At 44.0% G+C, this 12,218-nt stretch overlaps 1 protein-coding gene across 4 annotated transcripts in view; it reads right to left on the bottom strand.

The window, feature by feature from the left end:
* The window catches only part of LOC119973141 (inositol 1,4,5-trisphosphate receptor type 1), a 624,311-nt gene that overhangs the window by 231,138 nt on the left and 380,955 nt on the right, over positions 1–12,218 (bottom strand). For all 4 annotated transcript variants that reach the window (XM_038810748.1, XM_038810749.1, XM_038810750.1 and 1 more), the window contains one exon: positions 742–925. In XM_038810748.1, coding sequence (XP_038666676.1) covers positions 742–925 — 184 coding nt within the window. The remainder of the gene's footprint in view (positions 1–741; positions 926–12,218) is intronic.

The following is a 12,218-nucleotide window of genomic DNA, read 5'->3' as shown; positions in this document are numbered from 1 at the left end:
AGTCTTCCTTACCCACCTGCCTGCCGACTCCGTGAAAACCCTGCCCTTAGCATGAGCAAATTCAATGCCTCATTCTGTTCCAAGACTGTAAGCAGACATTCAAATTATAAATCCGTCAAATTTTTCTCACAACAGAAATTGATGGATGATGTTCCAATCATTGGTTGTTGATCAACCATTTCTTCAATCAATTTGGAATCCCTCTCCTCAGGGAGATGACATAGTATAGTTTCCAGATGGTCAAAAGCACCGCTTTAAATGTCAGACTTTATGGTATTAAAGAAAAAAGCCTTTCCAAACTCACTGGGATCCCAAACTATTCCACTGGTGAGGAAAACACTCACTGGAGAATGAACTTTTAAAGCTGCTTTCAACTCTTGTTCATGGAGTGTGACTCAGCTTACCTCTATAATCATTGTGCCCTTGTTAATTTCTCACATTTTTATGACGTTTATTTACAGCTGGGACAGCTTTTAAATCTGCTGAGAGCACTTAAGGATTTGATTCATCAGCTCTGATGAATGACAAGAGAAGAGAAAACTGCAAAGGCACCTTAAAACTGAAAATGAAGTACACCTTTCCAATTCCAAAGGCCAATTAGTAGGTCTCAGTCCAATTATATGAAGTAATTAAAATTCAAGTTTTGGGATAATAATGGCAATTAGAATAAATAATGAGTCTGCAATGTGCCTGACCAGGTGCTTTTTCGTACACACGAGTATTCTCCAATCGCGGCCTTACCTCTTTTTCGCACAGGCACGTCCTTCTCTGAAGATTCATCGTCTTTCTTTTTATTACCAAGGTCGCTGGTATTTACAGTCACTGTAGCTTTGATCTCTTGCTGGGCAAGCTTCATGCGGTCATAAAACACCTTGAAGAATTTCTCAGACTTCTTATCCTCGGTCAGGCGGCAGTAAAATGAATGCTGTCAAGATGGAGAAGTGATCAATCAGATATTAATACATTGGATGCTGCTACACCTCATCTGGCTTCTACAACAACAACTTGCATTTATGTAGCACTCTGAATGCAATCAAAATGTCCCAAGGTGTTTTGCAGGAGTGAAATCAAACAAAAATGTCAAATTGAGCCACATGCTGATATTAGGTGACCAAACGTCTGGTTGAAGGGGTAGGTTTTAAGGAGTGTCTTAATGGAGGAGATCGAGGCAGAGAGGTTTAAGGAGCAGATTTCTGAGTTTAGGGAATATGACTGCCAATAGTGGAACTACAAAAATAGAGGTGGTGCAAGAGTCCAGACTTGGAGGAATGCAGAGAGGTCACACACATTTGTTTGCAGCTCACTGCAACATTCCCTTACTTTCTCTTCATATCCATGCAGCAAGATGTAAACATCCTTTTGGTTGGTGAACAGTTATTTTGCCTCTTGCTGGGAATCAAGCCCTACCCAGAACAATGGGCCACCTGTTGCTTGGTCTTCAAGGGTTGTGGGGACAGGAGAATGGAGTGGGGTGGCAGAGGCTTGGGGGGAGTCGGTGGAATGGGGTGGGGGGGGGGGGGGGGGGGGAAGAGGGGGGGGTCTGGATGCAAACCGAAAGAAAACTAAAAATTGAGAAAATGTGTTGTTGTCGTTTCCAATAGAGACAAAAAAAGCATGAGAATCTTGTTAAAGGGCCAAAGCACAGGCTACAAGCTTCTAGGAATCACTTTGTAATTACAGACCAAATTAAACAAATGATGCCGGGCCTGCTGAATGTTTCCACCATTTTCTGTTTTTATTAAACACACGTAACATTGTGCTTCCTGTAACCGCCCTCATTACTTATCACGTAGGTTAAAAATAAGTACTGAAGACAAGGAACTGTGCCTCCCTTGGAGATTTTCCATTCAAAGCCATATTTTATCGAACTTGCTCACATAGGGGAAATCTCCACAGTGCAATAAAGTTTGACACCTACAGTTGCGGACTTTAAAAATAGACAAGATCCTACAGGCCATGGCAACCACACCCTGGATGCATTGGACAAACATCTTGACAGTGAAGAAACGGATTCATTCTGCCAGGTCCTATTATCCAATTACCCCAGCTCGGAATTTTCCCATCATTGCTGCTGCAGCTTCCACATCAATAAGCGGTAGAATAATAGTGATTTTGGGCTGGGAACCTCTGAATTGCCCCAAACAGCCATTGTAACTCAGCAGAAAGAGTTACAACGTCGTCTCGTACAACTTACAGCAAAAAGAGATTATTGCTACCAGGTTGGGCCACTCAAATGAGACTGGTGAACAACACAGGCAATGGGTCAAGTTTGATTTCTACTTAAAACTCTGTCCCAAAGATTGTATACCAACGAAAAGGCAGTTTTTCTCATGATTTCTGAAATTTTGCCTTGTGCTGTGGCTTCTGGTTCTCCATGCTCCAATTATATTTCATATTGATAATAAGAAACTAATGAAGTTTTATTAATCACTGTAGTGGTTTCCCTGCAAACAGTTATAAGCTTTAATTTGCCAGACAAACTGGAGAGTTAAGGAACATGGCGCATCACATTGGCGGTGGGCTTTCAGCCTCAGTAGTAAAGTATTGGGTATCATTCTCAACCCAAAATGGGACTTGGGTTGGGAGTGATACGTAAGGAATATACATCAGAGTGAGAATCAGCGTTGAAAGTTGGTGGACAGTATACAATGGAGCTAACAAGAGCCCAGAAGCCATTCATCAGCTGAACGAACTGACCCATTTTAAGGTAAGAGCTCCAAATACAAACTACACCTTTTGAAAAAGTAAGTATCTTATTTTTTAACCCATATTATTTTTATTTACACAACTAGACCATCACATACTGAGAATCAGTAGATTCATTACACAATTTCTGCTCTTCCAACAGTTGATGAATCATCTGTCATTTCTTTGTGCACAAGTTATCCAGCAAGCCTTTTTTCCAGTTCCCCCTGAAATCATTCTTACTGCATTATGGTTGATGATGACCATTAAACTTAGGGCTCCTACCAACTCTCTTCCATCGTGATTTTCTCAATTGATTACCCAACTCTATCTGACCCTTTGCTGATGATAATACATTTCAAGTAACACCCCTCAAATTGCATGGACTCAGTGCATCTACCTTCAGTCTTCTCACAAACTGAGCAGGATTCCTTCCCCTCCTTGCCTTCAGCGGTACAGAGAAAAATATTTTTCCATTTAATCTCAAAAGACGTTAAAAGGATACAATCTGCAGTCCTGCAGAGATAGGAAAATTTTACTCTTGATGGTTTCTTCATGATTTTTCTAGTCTAAGCAGCATTAACATTTATCTCGGCTTAACCCAATAACCTTTTGACTTAACCACCTCCAGTGACCTCAAGTGAATCATCCACATCTCAAACGGATTCCAGAAAGTCTGATGTCCTCATTTGGGCCAGTACTTTTTTTTCACCCCTCAACTACGCTTGGTTTTCTGTAAAGCCAGAGTCTATTCAAGTTTGAACACTGCTACCAAATCTTGGAAGCTCCTCCCCACTCTTGCACCTCCCGACAATGGGTGGAAAAACAAATGCTTGTTTTCACAGGCAATCGCCCTCAACTTTGACCTCGAGCCGCTTGCTCAATTTAAAAAAGAAATTCACCCCTCTCATTCTCTCTGAACAGAAAATGCGTTGGACAAAATGTTCTACCTCCCCCTTAGATCCTCTCTGTTGAACAAATTCCCTTCTTATTTTCTTTCTTTCCCTTCCCCCATCGAAAACCTTGTTTCTTTCCGCCTTTCCATCATGTAGGCATTTACAAACACCAAAACAGGACATCTTTCAATAATCACTGCTTCCTGATTTACCTCATTTCTTATTCTGTTCAACCTTGATGGTGTCCTATACTTTTGGCCTTTGCCCAACACTATTGTTTTCAATTCAAAAAGCAAAGTCATTTTATACGTAGTGCTAGGCACAGCTCATAGTAACCGCCCCTCCTCCCCTCAAAAAAAATACATGTCGTTTGGAATTTTGACTTATTTTTGGTTCTCTCAGTCAGCAGAATGTCCATGTACTTTTCCATCATCCCGACAAAAAACTTCCTCAGAAATGCCAATTGAAAGAAAGTGAAGTTACTGAATGGATTTAAGAACTCAGATAAAAGTCTTGGTAGTACACTGGATCCAATCCTGCCCTCTGTTGTAGGCCATAAAATTAGAACAGGTCACTGTCACAATGTTAAGACAGCAAGATGGAGTCAGGTTAGGTAGTGTGTGAAAAGATAAGCAGTAGGGACAAATCTTGATTTTCCTCGAAATGATGCCTAGTGACCTCCCCAAAACGGTAATTAAACCTTTTCCATCTTAATGCTGCTTGGCTACAGAAATCTTGTTCCAGTAAGCATAGTTACTGCTAGGGCACCTTGTCAACTTAAGAAAAACTGAGTCACCAAGGCTTTGCATGCACCCTTGGCATCCCTGTTGAGTTCATCTGTAGCTTTCATTGACCACAGTTCAACAATGCCATGAGGGGCTTTCTTCCTGTGCCGAGATAGTATTCTGCATTACTGAATTAGTAATGTGAACCAGCACTTCCTGAACTTTGGACATTTTTGAACCAGATTTTGTCTCTGTTAGTCTTTTTACATCAATCATTTCTCCTCAAGTCACTCCACTTTAATTATCAGCCCATCAACAGATCACTACTCTGCTGGAGAAGACCACATTCATCTTATCCTGAAACATGTCTCACTTAAGGGGCAGCAGGGTAGCATGGTGGTTAGCATAAATGCTTCACAGCTCCAGGGTCCCAGGTTCGATTCCCGGCTGGGTCACTGTCTGTGTGGAGTCTGCACGTCCTCCCCCTGTGTGCGTGGGTTTCCTCCGGGTGCTCCGGTTTCCTCCCACAGTCCAAAGATGTGCGGGTTAGGTGGATTGGACATGCTAAATTGCCCGTAGTGTCCTAATAAAAGTAAGGTTAAGGGGGGGTTGTTGGGTTACGGGTATAGGGTGGATACGTGGGTTTGAGTAGGGTGATCATGACTCGGCACAACATTGAGGGCTGAAGGGCCTGTTCTGTGCTGTACTGTTCTATGTTCTATTAAAAGAATCACCCAAGGAGCTGTATCCGAAAGGTTCAGATTATAAACGTGGTAAGAGCGCTGAAAGGGAACCACTTGCAGAAACTTCAAAGCTTAAAGCAGTGCTACTTACGATAGACCTGTCAGCCCCTCAAGTCCTGCCTCCCCTCCAGGTGTCTCTAGGCCTGCAGTCAATACTCATCTAGCTGTGCTACATAACCACTTCTATCCAGTTAAAGAGAGACAGAATTCTACTATATAGAAGACAAGTTCAGCATGTATACAAGTGCTCAATTATACTCAGTAGGAATTTAATAAAAGTAAACTGGCCCTGTAATTTTGTCTTGCCCTTCCTGTGGGACACTGCTGGGTTATTTATGTGAATTCATGAGCCTACTCTACAGAAAACAATGAGCATAGATTCCTGTTCCATAACCATGTAGTGCAGTATTTTGGAGCAATCAGGAATACTCAGAACTCAAAATGTTTATGAACTGTTAAATAAGTTAAAAGCCCATGGTGTTAAGGGTAAGATCTGGGGATGGATAGAGGATTGGCTTACTGGCAGAGAGTGGGGATAAAGGGGTCTTTTTCAGGATGGCAGCCGGTGACTAGTGGTGCGCCTCAGGGGTCTGTGCTGGCACGACTTTTCACACTATACATTAATGATCTGGAAGAAGGAACTGAAGGCACTGTTGCTAAGTTTGCAGATGATACAAAAATCTGTAGAGGGACAAGTAGTATTGAGGAAGCAAGGGGGCTGCAGAAGGATTTGGACAAGCTAGGAGAGAGTGGGCAATGAAGTGGCAAATGAAATAGAATGTGGAAAAATGTGGGGTTATGCACTTTGGAAGGAGGAATTTAGGCACAGACTATTTTCTAAATGGGGAAATGCCTAGGAAATCAGAAGCACAAAGGGACTAGGGAGTCCTTGTTCACGATTCTCTGAAGGTTGATGTGCAGGTTCAGTCGGCAGTTAAGAAGGCAAATGCAATGTTAGCGTTCATGTCAAGAAGGCTAGAACACAAGCCTAGGGATGTACTTCTGAGGTTGTACAAGGCTCTGGTCAGACCCCATTTGGAGTATTGCGAGCAGTTTTGGGCCCCGTATCTAAGGAAGGATGTGCTGGCCTTGGAAAGGGTCCAGAGGAGCTTCACAAGAATGATCCCTGGAATGAAGAACTTGTCGTACGAGGAACGATTGAGAACTCTGGGTCTGTACTCGGAGTTTAGAAGGATGAGGGGGGAATCTTATTGAAACTTACAGGATACTGCGAAGTCTGGATAGAGTGGATGTTTCCACTTGTAGGAAAAACTGGAACCAGAGGACACCATCTCCGACTAAAGGGATGATCCTTTAAAACGGAGATGAGGAGGAATTTCTTCAGCCAGAGGGTGGTGAATCTGTGGAACTCTTTACCGCAGAAGGCTGTGGAGGCGAATTCACTGAGTGACTTTAAGACAGAGATAGATAGGTTCTTGATTAATAAGGGGATCAGGGGTTATGAGGAGAATCCAGGAGAATCGGGATGACAAAATAGCAACCATGGTTGAATGGCGGAGCAGACTCGACAGGCCAAGTGGCCTAATTCTGCGCCTATGTCTGTGGTCTTATGGAATGCAAGACTCAATGGCTTTCCTTCTATTACAAGGTCAGGAGTGAGGATGCTTGCGGATGATTAAACATGGCTTACTTCATTCATAACTCCTCCAATAATCATACAGCCCATGCATGCTTACAGCAGAACCTGGAGAACACCCAGGATTGGGGTGATGTTGAGGGTAGGGGACAGTTGATCTTTGAACCTGATAGATTACAAATAGTATGGAGGCTATCACACAGCCTTGCTTGCCAACAATCTGGATTTTGAAGGTGCATGTTTCAGATCTCTGACCCAAGATAGTTGCGGTCCTATCATCACAAAGTAATTATGATTAAGTTTCTTGGGACACTGAAACCCTTGGGGCACAATCCACAGAGACTTAATGTATTGAGCCAAATGCTTTGGTCAGATCGATGAAGGCAATCAATAGTTCCTGGTGTTGTTCTCAACATTTTCTTCAGATTTTTCTGGCAACGAAGATCACATTGGAAGTTTGCGTAGATTTTAATGAGTGTTTTAAAGGAGGAGAGGGAGGCCTGGACTACATCCAGAATGAACATCAAGGATGTGGACAAAGCCTAGATCGGAGGACCACAGAGATAAGTAAAGTCGCCATAGTTCCAGATGACCAGAGGTTGCTGTTCCCTTTGAGGATCATCACACCTCAGACCAGGGGCAAAGTTGAGAAAGTGGGGCCTTCATGAATAACCTCAGCCAGTACAGAAATGGAACCAACACTGATGGCCGTACTCTAGCCAACTGAGCTAAACCGAACTGGGCGTTGTAAAACTTGAAGAAATTACAGAGATAGGGAGGGGGAGGCCATGGAGGTATTCAAAAGTCTAGGGGCTGGATTCTCCGCCGGCAGGATGCTCCATTTTGCCAGCAGCCCAGGGATTTTCAGACGGCATATGGCTGCCCCACAATGAGAAACCCCATTGACCAGCCAGTGTAACGGAGCATCCCGTCGGCCTGCTGAAACAGAAATGTGGCTCAGGTGGGGAGGGGGAATCCAGCCCAAGATGAGGTTTAAAAAATTGAAATGCTGTCAGTGTCGGTCAGCAAGTGTGTGAGGGAGACGCAAGAGTCCAGGTGCAAGCAGGAGAGTTTTGCGAAGCCTACACAGAGGCATTGAAATAGGGTATAGAGCTAACAGAGATGGCTTAGGCTTTGAATCTTCTATCCAATGCTACTATGGCAGCACCATGATCACCATATGAACAGCTGCACTTCCAAGATGATTCTCCACATCTTCACAGGACAATATGACTTGGACGAGGAAGTGGAAAGGTGGGTTAGTAAGTTTGCCGATGACACAAAGGTTGGGGGTTATAGATAGTGTTGAGAGTTGTTGCAGGTTACAGCAGGATATTGATTGGATACAGAGCTGGGCTGAGAAGTGGCAGATGGAGTTCAACCTTGATAAATGTGAAGTGATTCATTTTGGAAGGTTGAATTTGAATGCTGAATACAGGGTTAAAGGCAGGATTCTTGGCAGTGTGGAGGAACAGAGGGATTTTGGGGTCCACGTACATAGATCCCTCAAAGTTGCCACCTAGGTTGATAGGGTTGTTAAGAAGGCATGTGGTGTGATGGCTTTCATTAATAGGGGATTGAGTTTAAGAGCCGTGAGGTTTTGCTGCAGCTTTATAAAACTCTAGTTAGACCACACTTGAAATATTATGTCCAGCTCTGGTCGCCTCATTATAGGAAGGATGTGGATGTGTTGGAGAAGGCATAGAGGAGATTTACTAGGATGCTGCCTGGACTGGATGGCATGTCTTACGAAGAAAGGTTGAGGGAGCTAAGGCTTTCTTCACTGGAGCAAAGGAAGAAAGAGAGGTGACTTGATAGAGGTGTACAAGGTGATGTGAGGCATGGATAGAGTGGATAGTCAGTAACTTTTCCCCAGGGTGGAAACGAAGGGACATAATTTTAAGGTGATTGGAGGAAGGTACAGGGGAGATGTCAGAGGTAGGTTCTTTACACAGAGTGGTGAGTGCGTGGAATGCACCACCAACAGAGGTGGTGGAGTCAGAGTTATTAGGGATATTTAAGCAACTCTTGGACAGGCACATGGACAGCAGTAAATTGAAGGGGTGTAGGTTAGGTTGATCTTAGATTAGGATAAATGGGGGCAGCACGGTGGCACAGTGGGTTAGCCCTGATGCCTCACGGCGCTGAGGTCCCAGGTTCGATCCCGTCTCTAGGTCACAGTCTGTGTGGAATTTGCACATTCTCCCCGTGTTTGCGTGGGTTTCGCTTCCACAATCCAAAGATGTGCAGGGTAGGTGGATTGGCCACGCTAAATTGCCCCTTAATTGGAAAAAATGAATTAGGTACTCTAAATTTAAAAGAAAAAAATAAAAATAAATAAAAAGATTAGGATAAATGGTCGACACAACATCGTGGGCTGAAGGGCCTGTACCGTTCTATGTTCTAATAGTTCATCAATGTCCCCCTGCATCCCAGGAGCAGAAAAATCGTATTTGTCCCTTTTACAGAAGATAGACATGTAATCTCAAGTACCCACCCCAGTCTCCATGCACACAAACATTAAAATATAAACTCCAATAGCCAGGCCAAAAGCCTCTGAATCAGCAATTTCCCACAAACAAGATCGGACCGAAGTAAAGACGCTCAATTATTAACAGCTCACAAATCTTAACTGGAAAGGCTGCTTTAAATTCTGTAATCTCTAATTGTTTAAATTATGTAATTTTTCTCCACAAAGCTGGTAACTAAATTTATTGATTTCAACTGAAACGAAGTGGGTGGGAGGCGTTACTGAGTTATACACCCCAAGTAAAATTTGCTTTCCACTTAACTCCCACTGTCAACTTGACGTATCTGCATACGGGGATCAATAGTCAACCCAGCTTTATCAAAGTTTCTTGTATTGTAATTTCACCAGGTAATGGATGCCACTTAACCAGCTATTGGTTATGAAATTTCAATATGCAACTGACATGGCAATTAGAATTAGTCTTCAGCACTGCAGTTTAACACCCTTGACAGTTTCATTGCTTCTTCTCCATGTAGCCTTGGTAAAACAAACGTTTTTCACCGCCTGCAATCCTTCCGGAATAGAAGATGTGCCTGAAGCATTTTCATTCAGAACTTGGAAAGCCCTGTGTCATTGCGTGGGTGATGTGGGGGAAGCTACCACCAAGTTGATATCAGCCTGGAACAGCTCATTTCCATAGCAACAGTCACCATACACAGAAGCTAGCACTGTATGAAATCAGTGAGAAAGTTCCATCGCAATGAAGCCCTCATTCCCCTTGCAACAGCCCCCCCCCCCCCCCCCCCCCCCACCACATGCCCATACATGTCTTTCTCTGCATTAATAAGGGCTTCCGATTGTCTTTTTTTGCAGGCCGGGGGGGGGGGGGGGGGGGGGCAGTTAGAGAGACAAAATTCTGATTGCAAAGTTCAATTTTTATTCACTTATCAATGTCTCAAGGCAGGAATAATTCAAAGAGGAGGAGAGATGGTTGAAAAATTCAGCAGCTTTTAAAAACTGAACTGCTGCAGATTGGCTACATTCGGTTTAATAGACAGCATGAGAACTATAAAATCAGTGTTTTTTAAAAAAAAAACCTGCTGTCAAAAGTACTGCACTGCGATTAACTGTTCCTCTCTTCACCTGATAATTTATGGAGCTTGAGCTTGTCAGTTCGCATGATCTACCTTAGTCGATAGTTTTAAGCGCAGAATCACTGCCAGGTTTCCAGAGAGCTGTCTGCCTCTCTCAAAGAAGAGACCCAGATTGAAGTGAGGGGACAGTCTGGACACAGACTTGAGTAACGTCTATATCTAAGAAAGAAGAAACAAGAGAGACAGTGGCACCAATGAACCTCGCAAGGTTTCCACTGGCTTGCATAGAATTAAACAGCATTTATCTTTTTGCACAGGCAGCCTGGCTTTGACAGAAAGCAAAGGCTGCAGCAAAGTGAAAAGTTTTAATGAGGCCAATTTATATCCTACAGCTCCCCTCCATTCCCAGCTCCACTGCAGCAGCTGATTCAGTAGGAAAGCAGTACAGCCTGCCAATGGAAAACCCTAGAATGCTGCCGCGTAGAGTTCAAGGCAGCTCATGCCAGCCTCTCCCTGTGACATTGCTGATAAAAGTTTCAGCTTGCATGCCCTGCAGTGCAGCACCCTCCATTATTCATGTCCTCTGCATATCTGGCAAGTTAACCTTAAATGAGTGATGACCGAGCAGCGTGGGCTACAGCCCAGCCAACACAGCTGCTCACACGCTGTTTACTGAAAATGTTTGTTTTTTTGGGTGTTGGCGGGGTGACTGACTGGGAATGTCACACCACACAGGGAAATTAAGTGGCTGAAATTAAACAGCCCCTTCCCTCACAGGAAATTGCAGTGCTGATAAGGTGAAAATGTTAAATGGTAAGCGTTGTTCCATTCTGGCCCAGCTCCAAGAATGAAAGAAAAATGATTTAGCTTTTCTCGTTGCATATTTGCCCCTCACCCTCCAAAAGGTGGCCGTCAACAACCTCGAGGGGGATTAATAATGAAAAGTCACTCAGCGCAACAGTGTAATGAAGCCGAATGACCTCACACTGCGAAATGACAGGGCTGCTGAAGCACCCGGGATTAGTGACTGACTGCATTGGCTGACAATTCAGTTCCCTAGGTGATTCTTTCCAGCCAGCATTCCTGCTGATGTAAGGGAGCAAAACACACAATCTTCAAAAAAAAAGTTGATGGCAGATACAAAAGCAAACATAAAAACGATGGCGTCCTGGAGGCTGGCCCCAAAACTCACTTTTCAAACCGTGTCTCAGGACCTTTGGTGTCCTTTCTCTTCTCAAACAGGATGGCATGCCCAGGCAACCAATTTTGCCTCAATTCCAAGTCCAACAAACTCTGGCGTTGAGTTTTTCTTTTTCTATCCATTCATGGGATGTGGGCATCACTGACCAGGCCAGCATTTATTGCCCATCCATAATTGCCCTCGAGAAGGCGGTGGCAAGTTGCCTTGAACAGCTGCACTGTCTGTGATGTAGGGACACCCACAGTGCTGTTAGGGAGGGAGTTCCAGGAATGTGGTCCAGCGACAGTGTAGGAGCAGTGATACATTTCCAAGCCATGACAGTGAGTGACTTGGAGGGAAACTTCCAGGTGGTGGTGTTCCCATGTGCCTGCTACCCTTGCTCTTTCGGCTGGCTGTGGTCATGGGTTTGGGTGGTGCTGTCTAAGGAGGCTTGGCAGTTCCTACAGTGCATATTGTAAATGGTCCACACTGCTGCCACTTTTAGTCGGTGGTGGAGGAAGTGTGCCTACCCAGTACTGGCAATCTTAGTCTAGTGACCATATCTTCAGTTAGCTGCCCTAACTCAGCTATCAACTAATACAGGGGCAGGTTCAAGCATTGAATGGTTTTAAAATTGGCATCTCAGCAATTGTTATTGGAGAAGACTGCTTTTATGGGCAATTTGTGCCCATCGATCGGCACAGAAACGAAAATCAGGATCTTTTGTTTGAGATCCTGTGCAGGGAAACCTAGTTGCATTTCCCTCGATTGTCCCATTGACATTATTGGGCTTCTTTTCAGAGGAACCCATTCCACCATGTACTTGTG

Source organism: Scyliorhinus canicula, chromosome 11 (genome assembly GCF_902713615.1).
Source record: "Scyliorhinus canicula chromosome 11, sScyCan1.1, whole genome shotgun sequence".
Classification (NCBI taxonomy): Eukaryota; Metazoa; Chordata; class Chondrichthyes; order Carcharhiniformes; family Scyliorhinidae; genus Scyliorhinus; species Scyliorhinus canicula.
The sequence above is the reverse complement of the archived record's forward strand: the minus strand, read 5'-3'. Positions and strand labels throughout refer to the sequence as shown.